At 37.3% G+C, this 19,421-nt stretch overlaps 2 protein-coding genes across 2 annotated transcripts; one reads left to right on the forward strand and one right to left on the reverse strand.

Moving 5' to 3' along the window:
* Positions 1–4,255: 4,255 nt before the first annotated feature.
* Positions 4,256–6,399, forward strand: LOC311097013 (serine/threonine-protein kinase pim-3-like; the record flags this gene model as incomplete). The annotated part of the gene is made up of 7 exons (XM_084136481.1): positions 4,256–4,265; positions 4,339–4,425; positions 4,594–4,688; positions 4,831–4,881; positions 5,089–5,470; positions 5,552–5,731; positions 6,338–6,399. The coding sequence occupies 7 exons, from the start codon at positions 4,256–4,258 to the stop codon at positions 6,397–6,399; spliced, it is 867 nt and encodes a 288-aa protein (XP_083992607.1).
* Positions 6,400–10,942: 4,543 nt separating this feature from the next.
* Positions 10,943–18,571, reverse strand: rtn2b (reticulon 2b). The gene is made up of 7 exons (XM_084137509.1): positions 18,499–18,571; positions 16,070–16,277; positions 14,228–14,366; positions 13,714–13,783; positions 13,521–13,567; positions 12,494–12,552; positions 10,943–12,302 (listed from the first exon to the last, which is right to left on the reverse strand). The coding sequence occupies exons 1-7, from the start codon at positions 18,509–18,511 to the stop codon at positions 12,212–12,214; spliced, it is 627 nt and encodes a 208-aa protein (XP_083993635.1). The 5' UTR covers positions 18,512–18,571; the 3' UTR covers positions 10,943–12,211.
* Positions 18,572–19,421: the final 850 nt, after the last annotated feature.

The following is a 19,421-nucleotide window of genomic DNA, read 5'->3' on the forward strand; positions in this document are numbered from 1 at the left end:
ACCGTATGTTAAAGGAACACTCCACCGTTTTTTGAAATAGGGCTTATTCACTTTCTTTCCTACATTTAGATAGGTGGGCAAATGCATTTTTGTCTCAGTGCATGCATTGTTTTAGTTTGACAGGGTCGGTGCTAGCTTAGCTTAGCATAATGAATGGAATCCTTTGTTGCCAGCTAGCATGTCCTGAGTAAAAGTGATATAAAAAATAAAAAAAACCCACCTAATTACTTCTTTGTGACCTGCGTATTCACAACAAGTACAAATAGTGATGCAGATTAACACTAGGCGATTTCCTAGGCAGATATTGACTTATATATTAAGGACTATATTAGGGGGAAGCACAGGCGAAGCACTGCTACTTGGGCGTGATATCTCTGCGCCCAAGTAGCAGTGCTTCGCCTGTGCTTCCCCCTAATATAGTCCCAAGTCAATATCTGCCTAGGAAATCGCCTAGTGTTAATCTGCATCACTATTTGTACTTGTTGTGAATACGCAGGCCACAAGAAGTAATTAGGTGGGTTTTTGAAATTTTTTATATCACTTTTACTCAGGACATGCTAGCTGGCAACAAAGGATTCCATTCATTATGCTAAGCTAAGCTAGCGCCGACCCTGTCAAACTAAAACAATGCATGCACTGAGACAAAAATGCATTTGCCCACCTATCTAAATGTAGGAAAGAAAGTGAATAAGCCCTATTTCAAAAAACGGTGGAGTGTTCCTTTAACAAATACAACTTTTTTGATTTCAATAATGTAGGCTATTAGAAGCCTAAATATTAAAATTAACATTAACAATGCTGTAGAAGTGCAGTTTATTAATAGTATGTTAACTAATGTAATTAACTAGAGTTGAATAAATTGAGCATATTGTAAAATGTTACCGATTTTTTATACACCGATTGAGACGTCATTAAAGTGAATGGTTCAAAGGTCATTCGTTTGCGTATCGGACGTGTCATCATTAGTGGGTGTGTAGCCTACTAGCATGACGCATTGTGTGATTATCTATGGATTATCTCGGCAGTTTAGGACATCGCACAAGATTTGTGTCAACACAGAAAACATTTCATCACTTGATAGGTTTTTCGTTTACTGAAATTGTGGTTTATGTCAGCTGAATGGGCGGAACGCTTTTTAGAGAAGATAAGGCAACGTTTTTTACCACAATTCACACCCCGCGGTAATTCAGGAGAGAAAAATCTCCAAATGCTCCACGTGAAACTGCGGTCTTCCGACCTTTTACTATCGTGTCAATTGATTTTGATTAAAATGCGCGAGAGAGAGACAGAGAGGAAGACAGCGCTCGACGTGTTGTTTGAAGACGTGAGAGCGCGCGCGCGCGGCCGGGGCGCTTTTCTCTGCTCGTAAGCAGTCATTCACTCACCGCTTTGGCGGGACAAAAAATTTGCTTTGGCGGCCGCCAAAAAAAAAAAATTCAATGCAGGAAAACCCCTGACAAGGCTCGTAAACGTTGGCTGCGCTGTTTCTTACCTTTTTAATTGTTTAGAAAATCTCTAAGGCCTCTATTTTCTTCTTCTCTTTTCTTTCCTTTTCTGAGCACCGGACTTGTGCTGACCGGACATTTTGAGCGTACTGAACTTCAAATCAGATGACAACATAAAATTTTGATCAGTGGCCAAACCATTTTTGTGTTGGGTGAGGGGGGGTAGGAAGAAAACAAATAAAAAGCTTTTATGTAACTCAAATATTACATATGTTTTCCACAAATATTTAATTTTAAATATTTTTAAAAATTATTCCATAATTTAATGAGGGCCCAGGTCATTGATTTGTGTCAGTAAATGGGGCTTTATTAATTTGGATTTCTTTTCTTCACCACTCTATTACTAACCGGTGTGATGACGCATTAGTGATACTGAAAGCTGATTGGCTTGATGTTTACATGCGGAAATTTAATTCTTCTAGACTTTATAATAAGATGATGTCCGATTTATCCTCCCTTGTTCCTTTTTGCACGCATTTTGGACAGATGCAATGACTATGGGATCCATTAGACTGTAAGTACCTTGCGAAGTCGGCGCTAATTTGCTCAATTATGAATAGCTAATGAAGATTTTGGGCAAGAATAATTCCACGGATTATCATAATAATAATAACTGTTTAAAATTAAGTTGGTTACTTTTCAATAAATGTGTTGAGATTCGATGTGCGCTCACGCGCGAGACGTAAGGTGTAACGTTACGTGCGTGTTTATGAATTATTTGAATTTGATTTGCTATAGCAACGCATGTTATGAATTTTGACTGCATTTGTATACAATCGAACTGATCGCTTTCTGAGTTGGTTGAGAGTTGGTTGAGAGACGAGGCGAACAATTCAGAGACTTTTGCAAAGTATTTTCTATGCAAATCTTGTGAAGCTGAAGCGGAGAAGAGACTTTTATTCTAGAAGATCGGCGCATATATCCTTTACATATTTTTATTTTTTAAAGAGTTCATATTGTTTTTGTGGAGACTTCTATTTAATTGTTCTTTTCTTACGTTAGAAGGAGTTTGGCGTTTTATTTAATTTTGAGAGTTGTATTTTGTTCTTTTTTGTATTGTATTTTGTATTGTATTTTGTATTTTTGTATTTGTATTGTTTTTATTGCAGATTGGAGGATGTCGATGGCTCACATGGGGGGAAGAGGAAGTGAGTGCTTTAGTTTTTTATTTGTAAATGGTATGTTATGGTATGATATTGTTGTACAATGATTGAGTAAATTAATGTGAAGGAACTTGTGCGAGGTAAATTTGATCCCCCAGTTTTCCCAGCTAAGTGATTACATGTATTTGATTCCTTGCATTTGAAATCAACTTTTCAATTTGAGTAACTAAAGTTATGTATTAACAATTTGTAATTGACCACTGACATTGAGTATTGGTTATTATTAAACCATTAATACTAACTATGTGAAATATTATATTAAAAACAATACATAGTTCCCACAGGCCAATTTATCCCAGACATGTCTGTTTCTGTGTCCACAGGTCCGGCTCACAGGAGGAAGGAGTGGCAGAGCGGCAGCCAGAAGAGCACAGATGATGGACGCCCGTCCACTTCTCGCAGAGGTCAGAATAGGCTTTGACCATTTCTTACATTGATTATAAATATTATTACAAAAAAAGAAAAGAAAACAGTTTTTGATGTCTGAAATTTTCCAGACTCATCATCATCTTTGTCCCTCTCTGAGGACAATGTGGAGAGGCAGTTATGCAGAGAGTTGTTGAGGCTGAGCAGCAGAGGCTTGTACAGCGTGGAATGGAGGTGGAGTGGTGATATTTCGGAGAGCCAAAGCGAACAGGACAGTGGCAGCAGCTGCGGTTTGTCCTGTTCCAACAGCATGAAAGGGTGGCGGTGCCATCCACTGCCGGGTCAAGTTCCTGTCGAGCCAACAGAGACTTCAAGTGGCCGAACTGCTCAGGGTGCCATGGAGGCTTCTCCTGTGAACAAGAGCTCAACAGGTGAGACTGAAATAAGGCTGGGCAGTGTAAAGTGTACAGATAGAGATTTTGCTATTTAATGCATAACTGCTTCAAGTTTTTAGCATGTTAATGTCCGGTCACATTTACTGTTGTTGCTCAGCTGAATTTTGCTGAAATTTTCTTTCAGATTTATTTTTGTATATATATTTTTTGAAATATTTGAATTGGAACATTTTCAGAGCATTAAGAGAACATTCAAAAGTAAAGTTCCCATAATGCAAAATTATAAAATATAATGTTCCTTTAACCAAGAAAAATCATTTTTGAAACATTGAAAAAACTGGACGTTATGAACGTTCAGGGAACATTTAGAAATAACGATTGCTTAACTTTATTAAAAAACTTTATTCATACACACACCAGAAACACGCGCACAGAAAGACGATTCTCAGACAGCATTCCATCCCCAATAGATTTATATTTCTGACTTATTGCACTTGAATTGTCAAATACTCACAAAATTGTCAAAATGGCCGTCGTGCCGAGGATTACTGAGTCGCTTATGTGATAAATAAAAATTGTGAAATAAAAGGACTATTAATATTGTGAAATATGATTTTGGGACATTTATGCAGGCATTTAGGAGAAGTCAGATGGGTAGCTTGGAAATATTTCCATTACTTTGGATTTGTAACATTACAGATAAGAATTTAACAGTAAAATGTAAGTTATGTCATGATATCATTAATTTAACATCAGAGATGTTTCTCTTCATTTCAGAAAAACCTACAAGGAAGAGGAAAAGAATTGGTCGTTTCCTCTACAGGGTATGGAAGGCTGTGAAGGGTTTTTTCTGCTGCTGTTGCCACAGTTGTGCTGTGGATGTTGTGGAGCCTTTTGTCCCTCCAGCAGATCTGGAGCCAGAGCCTGATCCTGATCCATCATCACCTGATCCATCATCACCTGCACCAGATCTCTCCGATGTCGAGCCAAATAATGGTAAATTTTGTCTTGTTTTCCACTAAAAATATCTTAAGGCTTGTTTTCAGAGAATATTCATATTATTTTCCACATATTAATATTATTTTCTCGACACAACCAGGACTGATATTTTTGAAATAAAACAATCTAATTTATATTTCTCATATTTTTCTGTTTGTTTTTCAGAGTCCTTTGAGTCTCTCTATAAAGCGGGACAGATGATTGGATCTGGAGCGTTTGGCAGTGTGTACAGGGGAACACGCAAATTTGATGGCAAAAAGGTAAATCTTCCCGAATTGTACAAACATTTTGCTTTTGCGTACATCAAAACATATTCAAAACAATTTACAGATGGTTTAATACTTAGTGCAAGGTCAGGTGCTTGAATACTGTTACTGAAACTGTTTTTATCTATTTTTGCAGGTTGCCATCAAGCGGATGCGCAAGTTTGACAATTTTCTTTATCTTGATATTGTAAGTCGGCCAAAACCTGAATATGTATTTAGTTGTTTAAGTGCAGATTGCTGTAGTTAATACACCTAAATAGGAAGCACTAGGTGTAAATGTGATTGACAAATAAGCCTAGAGGCACAAAAGAAAAAACTTTGAGCTCTTTTAAGGGCTCTTTTGAACGCTCTTGATTTTTACCCAGCTAACCTTCTGTCTACCTCTCTTCTCTAGCCTGGACATCCTGAACCTCTCATTACAGAAGTGGCGCTGCTGCTAATGATGAGGCGAGAACCCATAAGCCCCTACGTCATACAACTTTACGAGTGGTTTGAACACCCTCGCAAATTCACTCTCATCATGGAGTTACCCGAACCCTGCGAGAGCTTGCTGGACTTCATCACTCGTAATCCTGAAGTGTGTGAAACAGCAGCACGGGTCTTCATGCCACAGGCTGTGCTGGCAGTACAACACTGCATTGAGCATGGCGTTTTTCATAATGACATTCAAGCACAGAATTTCCTGTTGAAGAGAAACTCGTTAGACCTCAAGCTGATAGACTTTAGCTGCGGTCAGCTATTCAGTAGTGAGGGCTACGAGAGCGACGTATACGTTGGTGAGCATTTTGGGAGTGTGGAAACCTGAATGTAGTGACGCTTTAAGAAAAAATGCTCAACAATGTGCAAATGTCTTACAGGAATACAGGATCACTGCCCACCTGAAGTCTTCACAGAACCCAGATTCCACGCCGTCCCAGCAAATGTCTGGGCTCTAGGAGTGATGTTTTATGAGATGGTGAACGCATCTCGTCCTTTTTGCAGTAGAACAGAAATCATAGAAGCCAGAGTTACATTTCAGAATTCCAACTTATCCAGAGGTGAGTGAATAATATTGAAAGCACTGATAAGCACACACACACACAAAGTAAAGGCTCTGTACAGATACAGTTAAAGTTAAAGATAAGGAACATTTTACATTATATTAATCATGTTTTAGATACTGTTTTCATAGATTCCAAGTCACATGACTAACCAGCTTTCTCCTTATTAACATTTGTACAGAATGCAGGGATCTGATTAGCCAGTGCCTAGCCCGGGATCCAACGAAACGGCCCACGTTAGAGCAGATGTCACAACATCAATGGATTATAAATGATCTACTATAGATTGGAGAAGTTCAGGGGATTCACTCGATCAGTGATTTCAGGTGTGAGGAAGTGTAACAGAGAGAGTAGGATTATTATCAACGGTCTTCAACTCTGGATTGTTTGTAGTGAGATTTTCAAATTTGTGTTCATTGTAATGTTCTTGTTATAGTCAAGTCACCTTCATTTATATAGCGCTTTGTGCAATACAGATTGTTTCAAAGCGGCTTCACGGTAAACAGGAAAATAACAGAATCAGTGCAAACAGAATTCAGTTAAAACAGCTCTTAAAATATCATTCATGAGTTGACTTGTTCATATAATCTTTGTATTGGATAGGAAAGAACACACTTGCTGTCCTTGGTGGAGGGCTTGAGCTGGAGACTCGACCCAAAGCCTGAAGTCCAAACCCAACCTGACAGGGAACTCAAGCGCCACACCAGAGAGATCAGAGAGCCTGTCCACGTCTGAGCAAGAACATGAGAGACTGAAGACTGGAAACAAGACATCACAGTCATCACAGCCACATTTGCTTTGTTTTAAAAGTCAAGACAAGTCATCTGTATCTATATAGCGCCTTATATATGTCATAAGTCATATCTCTGCGCCCAAGTAGCAGTGCTTCGCCTGTGCTTCACCCCAATATAGTCCCAAGTCAATATCTGCCTAGGAAATCGCCTAGTCTTAATCTGCATCGCTATTTGTACTCGTTGTGAATACGCAGGCCACAAAAAGTAATTCGTTTTTTTTTATTTGTTTTTTTTATCACTTTTACTCATGACATGCTAGCTGGCAACAAAGGATTCCATTCATTATGCTAAGCTAAGCTAGCGGTGGCGCTTCCAAACTAAAACAATGCATGCACTTAGACAAAAATGCATTTGCCCACCTATCTAAATGTAGGAAAGACGGTGAATAAGCCCTATTTCAAAAAACGGTGGAGTGTTCCTTTAAGTTTCACTAGCATAAACTACAACATTTGTTTCTTTCAAATTGGATGTGACGAAAGTAATAGATAAGGATTAAATATAATATCAAAGTGAGATTATTTCAGTAACCGCTATGAAAGATGGGAACTACGGGGGTTGTGGATTCAGACACTGTGGTTCATCATAACTTCCGAAAGAGATTATAAAGAGGAACCAGAGAGCTGCAGCAGAACTTAAAATCAGCCACATTTATCTCACGTCTAGATGAAAACCATCTGTTTATAAAGCCTGTCACCAGTAAGTGCCTGTTGTCTTTTGGCAATAAATCTGCAGTAATAGAGAGAGACAATAATTCTGCTTATGGCTGTGAGTGAGTAATAAAGTGCAGTACAGTATGTAGGCTAAAGAGAGGTTCTCAACAATGTCATGAGGCAAACAATGAGGCAAATGACTCTTATGAACTAGTTATTTTAATGAGTCAAAACGAAGCAGACTAATTTTTGCTAATTTGCTAATTCCATCACTTGTTGGAATCTGCGGCCCTGTCCCAATACCCACACTTAATCACTTACCTTACTATTGTATTTGGTTCAAGTGTTCAAGTGTGAAGAACGCCAGAGTCTTAGTAGAACTTTTAATTGCTTGATGGGACACACATCATAACTTTATTTACAAATTTATATTTTTAATATTTGTTCAGTAGTCCCTATGTTACAGATGACTTCTAATAAGTGATAAAAAGCAGATGTTTTACAAAATACTTATCTCTGCACCAATAAAATATGCAACACTTCATGCTTTGTTACCAAATTAAATGTAATAGCCTATCTAATCAATTTAACTTACATTGTAACGTTTTTTTTCGACATCTCACAATTTCGGGGACACTATGATGAATGATGGGAAACACTTTGCTCTGAAGCGATTTTAGAGATACTGTAGCGTGGATAGTGTGCATGAAAGGGCACTGAGCTTTGGCATTTTTCAGACCTGCAGGGAACAGTCTTGCAAACTTCATGCTGGGTGCATGCGCTTAACTGATTGAGATTACTAACGTCCTGTTGACAACGTGTAATTAAAGATACAGATTCGTAACATAACACAATGGTTATATATGGTAATATATACTGTAGTAAAAACATATAAAAACAATATTCACAAAAATATTACTGGTTATTGTTTAACACAATGCAAGGTCAAAACAAATGGATATGTACAGTATGTGGTACAAATACTACAGCCAGGATCACTAGAGTGGCAGCATAAAAAAGTATTATACAAATAGAAAAGCACAATATAACATGTGAGGAAAAACCTATAGCAAAATCTGTCGAGAATCACTGCAGCATGCTATGACTTTGCTGTATACGAATCAATACAAAATGTTGCGCTTTACTATGTCTTGCTTTCCCAGACACCCTTGTGATTTCCCTGCACTACCCTTATTGGATTGAAACTGTGAGACTGTTTCAACCAACTTCTCTTCCTTTCTAATCATTATTTATGAGTTTTTTTCTGGGTTCCGTTCTGGCCGTTGGAAGAGAGAGGCTTTCTTTATTCTTTTCTTTCTTTTTTTTTTATAGGAGCCCAAAAATAGCCTACATTTTTCTTTATTAGTGGATGTCTAGGCAATTCCAGCTCGGACACAGAGATTGTGGAGGATACATCTGGTGTTATAAGGGAGAATATGTGTATGCAAGTGTTTTGTTAACACCAGGGGGATCAAGGTGCCCTACAGAGGGGGATGGTCACGTGAACAATTGATTCTGCTCAATGTCTCAATACGTCATCACCCTCTCTCTCTCTCTCTCTCTCTCTCTCTCTCTCGCTCAACTTTCCTGCTATTTCTCCATTTGTCCATCCATTCCCTGAAGGTTGCCACTGCACAGGCCTCTCTAGCTGTTTTTCTCTAAAACTATTTTCACAGCTTCCTCAGTGATCTGGATTGCATATCTGTGACAGTGCTTCATTCGACCTTCAGTGCAAAGAAAAGGATATCAAACCCAAAGAAAAGGATATAAATATAGACACTATGAATGATAAAAATGATGAAAAACAGCTGCCCCCATACAGCCGCAGTATGATTAAAACATTAGTGAACCTAAGCTATCCATGTTGGTTGTATTCCTGTGCTTCCCTTCTCCTGACCTCTTCCTCTTGCAGATATCCAACCCATCCAGACTCACTCGCAGAAGTTTCCTTGAATAATTTCCCTCTCTCAGGAACAAAGGGATTCTCTCTTAGTCTGTCCTAGTGATTATCTGGGGCCATTGTGGCATTTTGCCTCAGTGAATGAGATCATTCAAGTGGCTTTCACAAAGGCAAAAAAAGACTGAGAGAAAGAGTTTAACTCTTAATTGAAATGGCTCGCTATAAAATTACAAGTCAAAAGGGTCAGTGGTTTGCGAACTTTATGAAAACCTCTATTTGTGTTTCACATTTGTGTGTCTAAGTGAGGCGGGTAAATGTACGAGAGCTCTCAGCAGAGAGTGCACATCAATAAAAAAAACAGAAAAAAAAAAACATTGGAGTGTATGATCAATGAACAGACATTTGTAGCGAGGATCCATTTAGGCAATCAATAATATTAAACCAGCAAATGAATGATTGTTCTTTTTATGAAATGAATTAGTAAAGTTATGTCATTCACTTCATTCCATTCACTTTGGTAAAAATGTGTCCAATTCTGACTTTTCTGACCTATAAAGAGAGATTTCTGTGACTCACCTTGCAATGATCTCTCCATGACGCAGTTCTTGCTGTGAAAGCACTTTCTCTAAAACTCAATTACCACGTCTTTGCCAGACAGCCTCATGTAAGAATGACCTGCACTCAACTGTAGTGCACTACTTCTGCTTCTTTCCCATAGTGCCATGGGCAAATCCTGCTGTGGGATCATGTTCTATCAGTTGAGAATATATTCTTTAATTGGCTCAAATCCGTGTCTGATGCAGCTGGTTTGTGTCTGATGGCTGCTGATGAATTGCATGGTCAATTGATTCTTCATTTGATGTCACATTAAGGCATTTTGGGATATTTTCTCTTTAGTTATTTATTTCATTTCATTGCAGATGTTTCTGGTCAAGTGCGAGAAGTCGAGCTCATTCGTGCTGACGTACTCGAGATAGTATTTCCCTTTGCAGCTTTTATACAACCACAATCCCAAAACATATTGGCAGAATCATCTGTGAGGATGTCATCACGGACAAAATTACAGCTTATTATCCTTCTTATTTATTTGCTTGATCGGGGGGTTGTGAAGAATTGGACCCTGTTAGTGAAGAATGGAAATTAAAATTTTGGAGGACATTTTAAACTTAACACACATTATGTGTAAGATTGTATGAACATTGCTTGCCAAATGTTGTGTTAAATTACAAACTTCAGATTTTGTGTTTTCCCTATTGTTCCATTTATTATACATCACTTATCTAAGCCAAAAGTTTAGTTGGAAGAAGAGTGAAAAAATGAAAAAGACTGACATATGGCTCAACAATAAGAACGGCTTGATGATGTGAAAAGGTTTTGTGGGTGTTCTGCGTTGTCATTACATTGTATGTTTGTTGATCATATTCATGTGTTTTTATAGAACAATGAACATCACTGTTATGAAAACTGCTTATTTACATATAAGTCATCAGGTTATCTAGCTGCAGATGAAAAGTTATTGTAATTATAGTAATTTCATATTATATTTCATATTATAAAATTAATATATTTCCTTTTTTTCCAGTAAAAGGCTGTTTGTGAATCAGTCATGGAGCAATAATTCCCTATTTATTGAAAATTAAGAGCCAAAAAATGATTTGATGTAACTTTTTTTGTGCGTAAAAACATTTAAAGAGACAAAATGTTGTTGCTAAAAAAAGAATATATCTCTAATGTGGTGGCACCAGTAAATATCAACAGGTCAAGTACTAATCAAAGTACAAGTAGCCTACAAAACTTCAAAGAATGTCGAAAAATACTTATAGTCCTTATAAATTGAGTCATTCAGACAATTCAGTCATCATTCAATCAGACAGGGCATTTAATTACATAGCTACCGCTATTTAGAAAAGCTTAATGAACTTCTATAATGTCAATTTTCTTCATATCCTCAATTAGAGATTTCCCACTCCTACCATTTAACAAATAGCCTATGACACACAGGGGCAATTTAAAGTAAAGTCTGAAGTAGGTTATATAAAACGGCAATGAATACAAAATGTCCCTTTGAGTGCAATTTTTTCTCGACAGATGAGTATTTGGTATTATTCCTTACATTGTATTATTCCTTACATTGGTTCGTCTTCTCGTAGTGTGCGAAATGTTCTTCTCGTGCTTTCTAAACAGTCCCCTCCATAAATGTTGTCATTTTACGGATGGTAGCCTACAGATAGGCCTATTTCTTAAAAGTCTGTGATGACAATAACCATATTTTGTTTATGGAAATCCTAGCATGGAAGTATTTTAACATCAAAAGACATCCTATATTTGTTTCTGTTCAGCATCAGAATGTCATCTGCAACCAGTATAATTGAATGTTTTGAAATCGCTGTTCCTTTGGACTCTCCGTAGTCATCTCAAATCAGCTGCATCATCAGCAGTTGCTTATTCAAGTGCAAGGTCGAAGAAACATGATGAGATTTTTTCTATGTTGTCAGATGCAAAAAAGGGCAAATAACATTGAAAACACATGTTTACTGGGGGGTCGTGTTGCACAAAAGACGTACTAAGACAGGGAAGCAAAACAACTTGTTTCATAGTGACTTATAAATTAGTTTTGAATTGCCATGTAACATTCAGTATTAAATTAAAAACCAAATTATGAGAACAACAATCCCAGCGTGAACTGTAAGCTCCAAAAATATTTCTGTAACGTTCTGACCGAGAACTGCTGTGATTGTGTGGTCACATTGTTCCCTCTAGTGGAGAAAAACATACTGCAACTGTCACTAGGTTCAGCTGTTTCTATGAAAATCAGTAGAAAAGCCTAGTCAGGCAAAATGAACCAAGAATTATAAATATTACACAGCTTTATACAGTTACTGGTTATAAAAGACAGTTTGAATTAAATAAATGAATACAATAGGTGTACATCTAGACTTCTCTTGACTGACGTGTGCTTCTTGAAGAAGCTTTTTGCTTAATTCTTTTGAGAAGACCTGGTGAAGAATATCCTAGGACCGTAAGAAAAGTACTGTAAAACATAGCGCTCGTTCAAACCCCCAAACCCCGACCTGCAGCTGCAACGTAAGACTTTCTTTGTTCAGTGTACTCCACATTTCTCTCTCCCTCCTCTTCATTTAGTCTTCTGTTTAATTTTTGGTGTGGGGGTAGGGGAAGGTGCTTGGGCTGGTGAAGGTTTGGCCAGGGAAACCACAAGATCAACTCTAGAAAAGAAACGTGTAAAAGAAGTGGCACAGAGAACATGATACATTCAAGAAAATAAACCACGGTTGTTTTAGTTCATTAAAGTCATATTGAATGTGTTTTGAGCATCATTTGTTTCTATGCAAGGAGAAATTAAATATTTGGAATGATGTAAATTTAAGTTGCTTGATTTTTTTTTCTTCTTACTTACATTTCGGTGATTTTATCCACAAGTTTTTTGATTGCTTTAACAATCTTGTCAATCCTCCCCTGTTAAAATGAAAATAAAACTTAAGTGTCAAGTTTGAAATAGCCTATGGTGTGTGAAACAATGTGCATAAATTAGTGAGATCTAATAAAAAGTGCATTTCTGGTTAGGAAAATGAGGGCAATGGTAAATTCCTGCTGTTACCTAACACATTCAGTTTCTAAACACTTTTTTTATACCTAAACTCTTAAAAATAAGAGGGTGTCCAAAAGGGTGTTTTTGCAGCAATGCCATATAGAAGAACCCTTTGGGTTCTCCGAAAAACCTTAGATAGAATAACTTTTTTTTTCTTAAGGCCCGTTCACACCAAGAACCAACGAACAAACTACACTGTAAAAAAAAAAGTTGCTGCCTTAAAGTTTTAAGTACAGTCAACTTAGATGTTTAAGTCATTTCAATTACATTAAACTGACTTAAAAAAATAGTTAAATCTTATAACTTGTAAAAAAAAAAAAAAGTTGAAAATTGCTTAACTTATTTTGATGAGTTATGCAACGTAAAAACATATGTTGTTATAACTTATTAATTATATAATTTTTTACAGTGTAAATTAGCGTCCACACTAGTGGACAATATCTTTCTGTTTGTTCTAAGCGCGTGCTTGTCTGTCACTTTAAATGCTCGAGCTCGTTATAGTAGGATGGATTCTGATTGGCTATCAATGCTTTTATTGTTCATCAGTTGAATAAAATCGTTCTGAAAGTGATTCCAACGATATTGCTTCTTTGTGCCATTATCATTATAGCTGTGGCGTGAACTCTGCTATTCTTAAATAATGAGAATGATTTTTAGAACTATATCTTTATAGTTATCGTCCTTGGTGTGAACGGGCCATTGGTGTGAAGAACATTTTAAAACTTTGTGGAATGGAAAGTTTCTATGGATGTTAAAGGTTCTTCATGGAACCATTGATGCCACAAAGAGCTTTGAATAAAGGTCTCTATATATGAAATCCAACTGATACACTTACCTGTTGAAGTCTGTATAACAGTGGCAGAGAGAAGGCACATATCACACCTGTTCAGAAGTGAAAGGATTACATTAACGCCATGTAACATCAACACGTGTTTAGAATTCAGGCGGTTTAGTGACTAATATTAGTTAAAAAAATAGTTTCAGTCATGATTTGCTTTACATTACAAATTTCAGCAGGATATCCTTACCGGTCATCACCAGCGTGAGACCATTAGCTTGGACCCCCACATATGTCAACAAATACAGGAACACAACAAACTACACAAACAAATAAAATACAGTCATTCCGATAAAAGCATTATATTTCATTTTGAATGGTTATACTTTAGATTTACATTTATTCATTTGCAAGATGCTTTGTTTTATCTGAAGAGATTAACAGTGCAATGAATGTAGCCTACAGTATATATTTTATATCTGAGTTCCCTTGCTGAACCAGGGGAGCTACAGGAACCTTTTGTTCATATAATAATAAAGTTCAGCTTTTTTCCAAATATGAATTTCTTCACTTTCACATGCTTATTCTCCTAGCACCTTTGCCTTTGGGAATTAAAGCACATGGTAATATTTAATATCAGTAGGCTACTGATTACGTAAGTCAGCAATATCCCCTGATGTAGTGAAAGTAGGTCATAAATTGCAGTAAAAGCGTAAAAACTGCTCAGTATAGCTGAGGTGAGATATTTAAGATGTGTGTGAGACCTTCACTGAGTCCATGATGCTTTCGATGAAGAACAGCCTCTTTAACTCGGTGACAGCCGTAGCAATCAGCAGAACGATTTGTTCCGCCATGCGGACTGTGTCCTCATCTGTCAGCGTGCGGTCCTCATCCAAATATGACCTTTTTAATAAAGAAAAGTGGACCAGCTGAGAAAGATTACATGCATTAATCCCAGTTTATTTGAGTTGCTTTTCCCTCCGTCAAGCTCCTGCCAATTCACTCAATATTTGTTTTAAATCTGCTCAGCTGTTATGCATCTCAAGAATGAACATTTTAACCCATGAACAACTTTATATGAACTGTATCAGAGTGAACTCGTCCATTCAAAACAGCTTGCAAATAGGGCAGACTGGGGTTGTCTAATTAGGGTCTAATTTTATAAGCAAAATCACATGAACAAGAGTGTTTTTCCATAGCACTACTATTGCAATTTGTTATTTTATACAGTTCAATAAAAAAAAGGTTTAGATTCTAATATAGTAAATAAGTTAATATTGAGCAGTTTACATTTAAGACAACAATATTAGCAATTATGCTGTGTATTCTGCCTTCATCAATGGAAATACTTTCAAACAAATTCAAAGCTGAATCCCCGGAACCCTGCAAAAAAAAAACTATTAGCAAACAATTTTAGAAATCTCTCCATAAAATACTCCTATGCATCTTCAAGCAACACACAGTAGGTTCTGCAGAGTACAGTTTCATTCCTCAATGAATCAGTGTTTTTTAACGAATTGTTTGAGTGAATGATTCAATGACACACAAAAAGCTGTCACTTGGTTTGTTGTCAAATGCATAATGGTGCATTCCATTTCACATTTAAATAGGTAGCCTACTATATCCATCCTAAATAGTAATCGAAATTAGAATTGGGCTATTTACACACCACTGTTTTTAATTAAAAACTGAAAACTTTTGATGCGTTTTGGCCGTTCATTTACACGACTAGTTGATGCGACTAGTAATGCGTCATGCGCATGCTTATTACGTGTTCAGTCTGTAGGTGCGTAGTGTTTCTTTACAAAGTGACATTGCTAACTGCTGGCCTGTCATTCATAATACAGCGTTTTTAATTGTTTTTGCAGATCCGTGTGAACGGGGATCGTTTTAACAACATTGACGTCTGTACGCCAAAAACGCGAATGAAAAACTTCACAAAAACAGTACATAATAGTGTTAGAGTATAAGTAAGGGATAATGTAGAGCGAGGCGGTTGTTATAGCAAATACAACCCCGACAGGCTGATCGAGAATCAGCCTGAAGGGGTTGTATTCGCTATAACAACCGCCTCGCTCTACATTATCCCACTTATTTCATGGCTACCTACCAAATAAATAAATAATTTGACACAAAATATTGATTTAAAAAGGAGTTTATTGATTTAAAAACGATTGTATTGCTTCCACTTAAGAAAATAGTCCGTTCCGTCTCTATGGTTAGAATCCTGCGTCCATAGCAATGCTCTGTTTTTCATGGCAACGGTGTGTTATACTTTGCAGCGGTCTGTTATCAAGAAATAACAGACCGCATTCTACACTGGAATTCAACCAAGCCATGTAATAAGAGTATATAGTATAGTATAGTATAAGAGAACTGGGATTCAGCAACAGTTTTTGTGAACAATGTTGTTTGAGTGAATGATTAAATGACTTTTTGTTGTTTAATGAATCTGTTTTTGAATGAATCAACTCACTCGGGCGTGAAGTGACATGAGACTTCTGTTACTATTCCATTTACTCTTAAGAGCTACAGTAAACAGCAGTGTCAGTTACACATTTGGGGTTATGGCTGTTTAAACTGTTATTGTTTTACAGCATACTCACTGGAAGGGATGAGATCCATCGCTGAGGCGGACAAGTGTCGAAGCTTTGTAAAGGAAGCGTACAGGGAGCGTGAAGGCCATAATGCCCAAACCGAGGTTGGACAGGATCGTGATGGCACTGAGCTGGAACAAACAAGCCAAACCCACAACCAAACCAGTAAACACCAGCCCGGTGGTCCCCACATCTCGCCAGTATAACAGATCCAACACTAGAGAGGGCAAGAAAAATGAATGTGTGGAACGTCAGGGAAATAAACATATAAAGAGGCATAGCCAGGCTGAAAAATGGAAAGCGACTGAGGGAGAAATGCAAAGATCATGCTTTGAAGTCGGCCCCAAAAAGGGATGCAGATGTGCGTGTTTGCACAGCGTCTGGTAATGTGTGTGGTAAAACAGACTATCATATTACAGATTTTCATCCATTCTTTGAGTGATTCCACAAACTTTAGTTGAGTGAATGAATAATTGACAATATTTTAAAGAAATTCTCTGTTTTCGAAAACTATTCTAAATTTAAACCAAATTATTAGTATTATTTTGGAGAATTGAGACATTTTTGCAGTGAAGAGAGTAAGCAAATTGGCCTATATTTCACTCTGGGCTTTTTACATTTAGTGGGACTAAAATTCACATTTGCATTTTGTTTCAACTGTAATCTTATTCCCCAAATATGTTAAGAAAATAGTAGATTAATTGTTAAATAAAGCACTAATTTCCTTATGTCCCTTAATTTTAATGTCAGCCTATGTCAAATAATGGAAGTGACATCCTACATAGGAAGCTGAATCATCTCTGTCAAGAAGGGTTCTCTCTCTTTTTTTTCTCCCTAATGTGCAATGTATGATAATTTAGGTTTGACAGAGGGGAGAAAATATAAAATGCAAAAACTGATGCCATATGTGACCACATAAACATCTGTAACCTTTTTTTAATTAGCTAGCAGCAAGCTTTAGCAGTGAGTGGTATTACTGTCAACACAACATTTGTTGAGAGTAAAATAGTTGTGATCTGGATGTATTTAATGTACTGAAATTGCAACATGTGTTCATTACCAGTATTATCATTGTAGTGATAATGTCATTCAGCCACCAAAGTATCCAACTTTGTTTGTGTAAAATGAGTGATCTACCAGTAATGGGATGGGTAGAGTATATATTGAGTATCCAAAAACAAAATATTAAAATACTCTGTCAAGGCTAAACATTCTCACTCTTCTTTGAGGTGAATTTCAGGCAACGTGAAGCAGTGGAAAAGCTCTCAAATAGCACAATAAAAGGATAAACAAGGCTCAGTGGAATATGAAAACAACACAAAAGGACAGAAATGAACAAGTGGAATTAAAAAGTTCACAGAAACATAAAGGAGTGGCCTTAATGCTGTCAAGGACTTTACTGAGATTTAGTTTTTTAATCTAAAAAAGGCTGTCAGAGATTTTCATTTAGCATTGATTATTGATTATTATGACAAGCAGACATGTGATCAAGGCCGACTCCACCAGAAACACTTGATGAAACCACGTCATTGTCCAGCCAAGCTTGATCACATTATACACCCCAGGCTGTGCCAAACACGCCAAGTCTATAAACGCATTCAATTTTGTCTGCATATGAACAGACTAATCTGAATCTTCCACTGTCCAGTTGTCCATGAGCTCATCTATCACTTATTTGCAGATTATTTTGTTCAACTGCAATAAATTAGAGCAAATGCTCTTTGAGTCAAACATATGAGATAAACGGACAAGAAGCCCTTGTGTCAGAGAGAGTGCATGGACACAACCCAAGTGGAACAGCTAATGGCAGTGTGCATTTTCACGCCCTTTCCACTGTAAAGCCAATAGACCCCAACAGCTGTTGATTCCGATTATCCTTCGAACGCAGGTGCAAATCTGTGCTGTGGCGCACACTGGTGCAAAGCTGAAGGAGCCATTATGAGATCAATCCAAACCCTCTGAAATCTTCTCTACTAAAAAAATCCTCCACGAGGCATTCACTCCTCTTTATTGCTGCCTAACATGGCCGGGTCAGATTGAATCTCTCTGGGGAGACGTATATGCCAGCACTGCCAAAATAAGACTGAGAGAAGATCTCACCTCCTTCTTTCAGACATCAATGTTTCCTTTTCTCCCTCTGCCTCAAAATCCTAGAGTCATGCATCAGTCCGCTCCTGAAAGCAGTCCATCCATCAGATTCTCATTGAGAAGTCCTGTGTGATGTGCTGACTAGTCAGTATTACTATACCTCTAGTGTAAACCACTCAACTTCAATCTGATCCCCCCGCCCACACACAAACACACACACGCACACACACACACACACACTTTCCTCAGTTACAACCTGCTCTTCGCATACCAGCACATTACACAAGTAAACAATATAGCTCAGGAGACCTCAGTCCCAGTGCTGTTCTGTTTTTGCGGAAGACTCTCACCTTTGCTGGCCATTTCTGCTGCTTCCACATCAAACCCCCTCTCCTCCCAGAACTCCACGAACCCTCTGGGCTTTTTTTGGCCATCCTAGCGTTGTCAGCAGGAAGGGGTTGGTCTGACCTAATAATATCTCAACCACTTGGACACTCCATCTTTACAAACACACACATACACAGCTATGATCCCTCATGGGGGGTTCTGAGCTTAAGGAACCTGAGACGTCAGCATATGTCTGTGTGTAGACAAGTCTTCATCTCATGAGAAATGGATAACCAGATACGGGCAAATTACTCAGGGATTGTTCAGGGAATCCTGTGCCTTTTTTCTTCTCACATGCTAGCAAAAGTGCTGGCCTTTAACACCCAACTGAAGATGTTGTGTGAAGATTATTCTGATGATTGTGTGTGTGTACAGTTTTATATATTAATATTATATATTAATTTATTTTAAATTATATTCATTTTTATATTAATAATAGTATTATGATAATAATTTAATAAATGATTTAATAAATAATAATAATAAAAATATCTATATATAATTATTACATTTACTTTATAATCAGTAGGGGTGTAACGATAACCTCATGTCACGATTCGATACATATCACGATACTGAACTCACGATACAGTATTATTGCGATACTCCAAGACATATGGTAAAAGGATAACACATCTTTTTACTGTTGATTAAAATGCTAAATTTGGTTTTACATTGGGGGTGGAAATTAATAGGCTTGGACTTGGTGCTGGTGACACCAGAATAAAAATATTCATGATTCTGAAGCTGAAAATACAGAATTATTTTAGACGAACATTCTTGCACTCTGTCACTGGCTAGATATAAAATAATGTAGGCCACTTTTTACTGGTAACATAAGACATTTGGCATAATCAGGACCCACAAATATTCCCCCATTGCATTA

This window comes from Abramis brama (genome assembly GCF_963993115.1).
Source record: "Abramis brama genome assembly, chromosome: 15".
Classification (NCBI taxonomy): Eukaryota; Metazoa; Chordata; class Actinopteri; order Cypriniformes; family Leuciscidae; genus Abramis; species Abramis brama.

Coding starts and splice junctions, on each gene's coding strand:
- rtn2b (XM_084137509.1), bottom strand. Junction 14,367..16,069: donor GATGGATCTCATCCCTTCCA/GTGAGTATGCTG, acceptor TTTATTAAAAAG/GTCATATTTGGATGAGGACC. Junction 13,784..14,227: donor GCATCATGGACTCAGTGAAG/GTCTCACACACA, acceptor TTGTTTGTGTAG/TTTGTTGTGTTCCTGTATTT.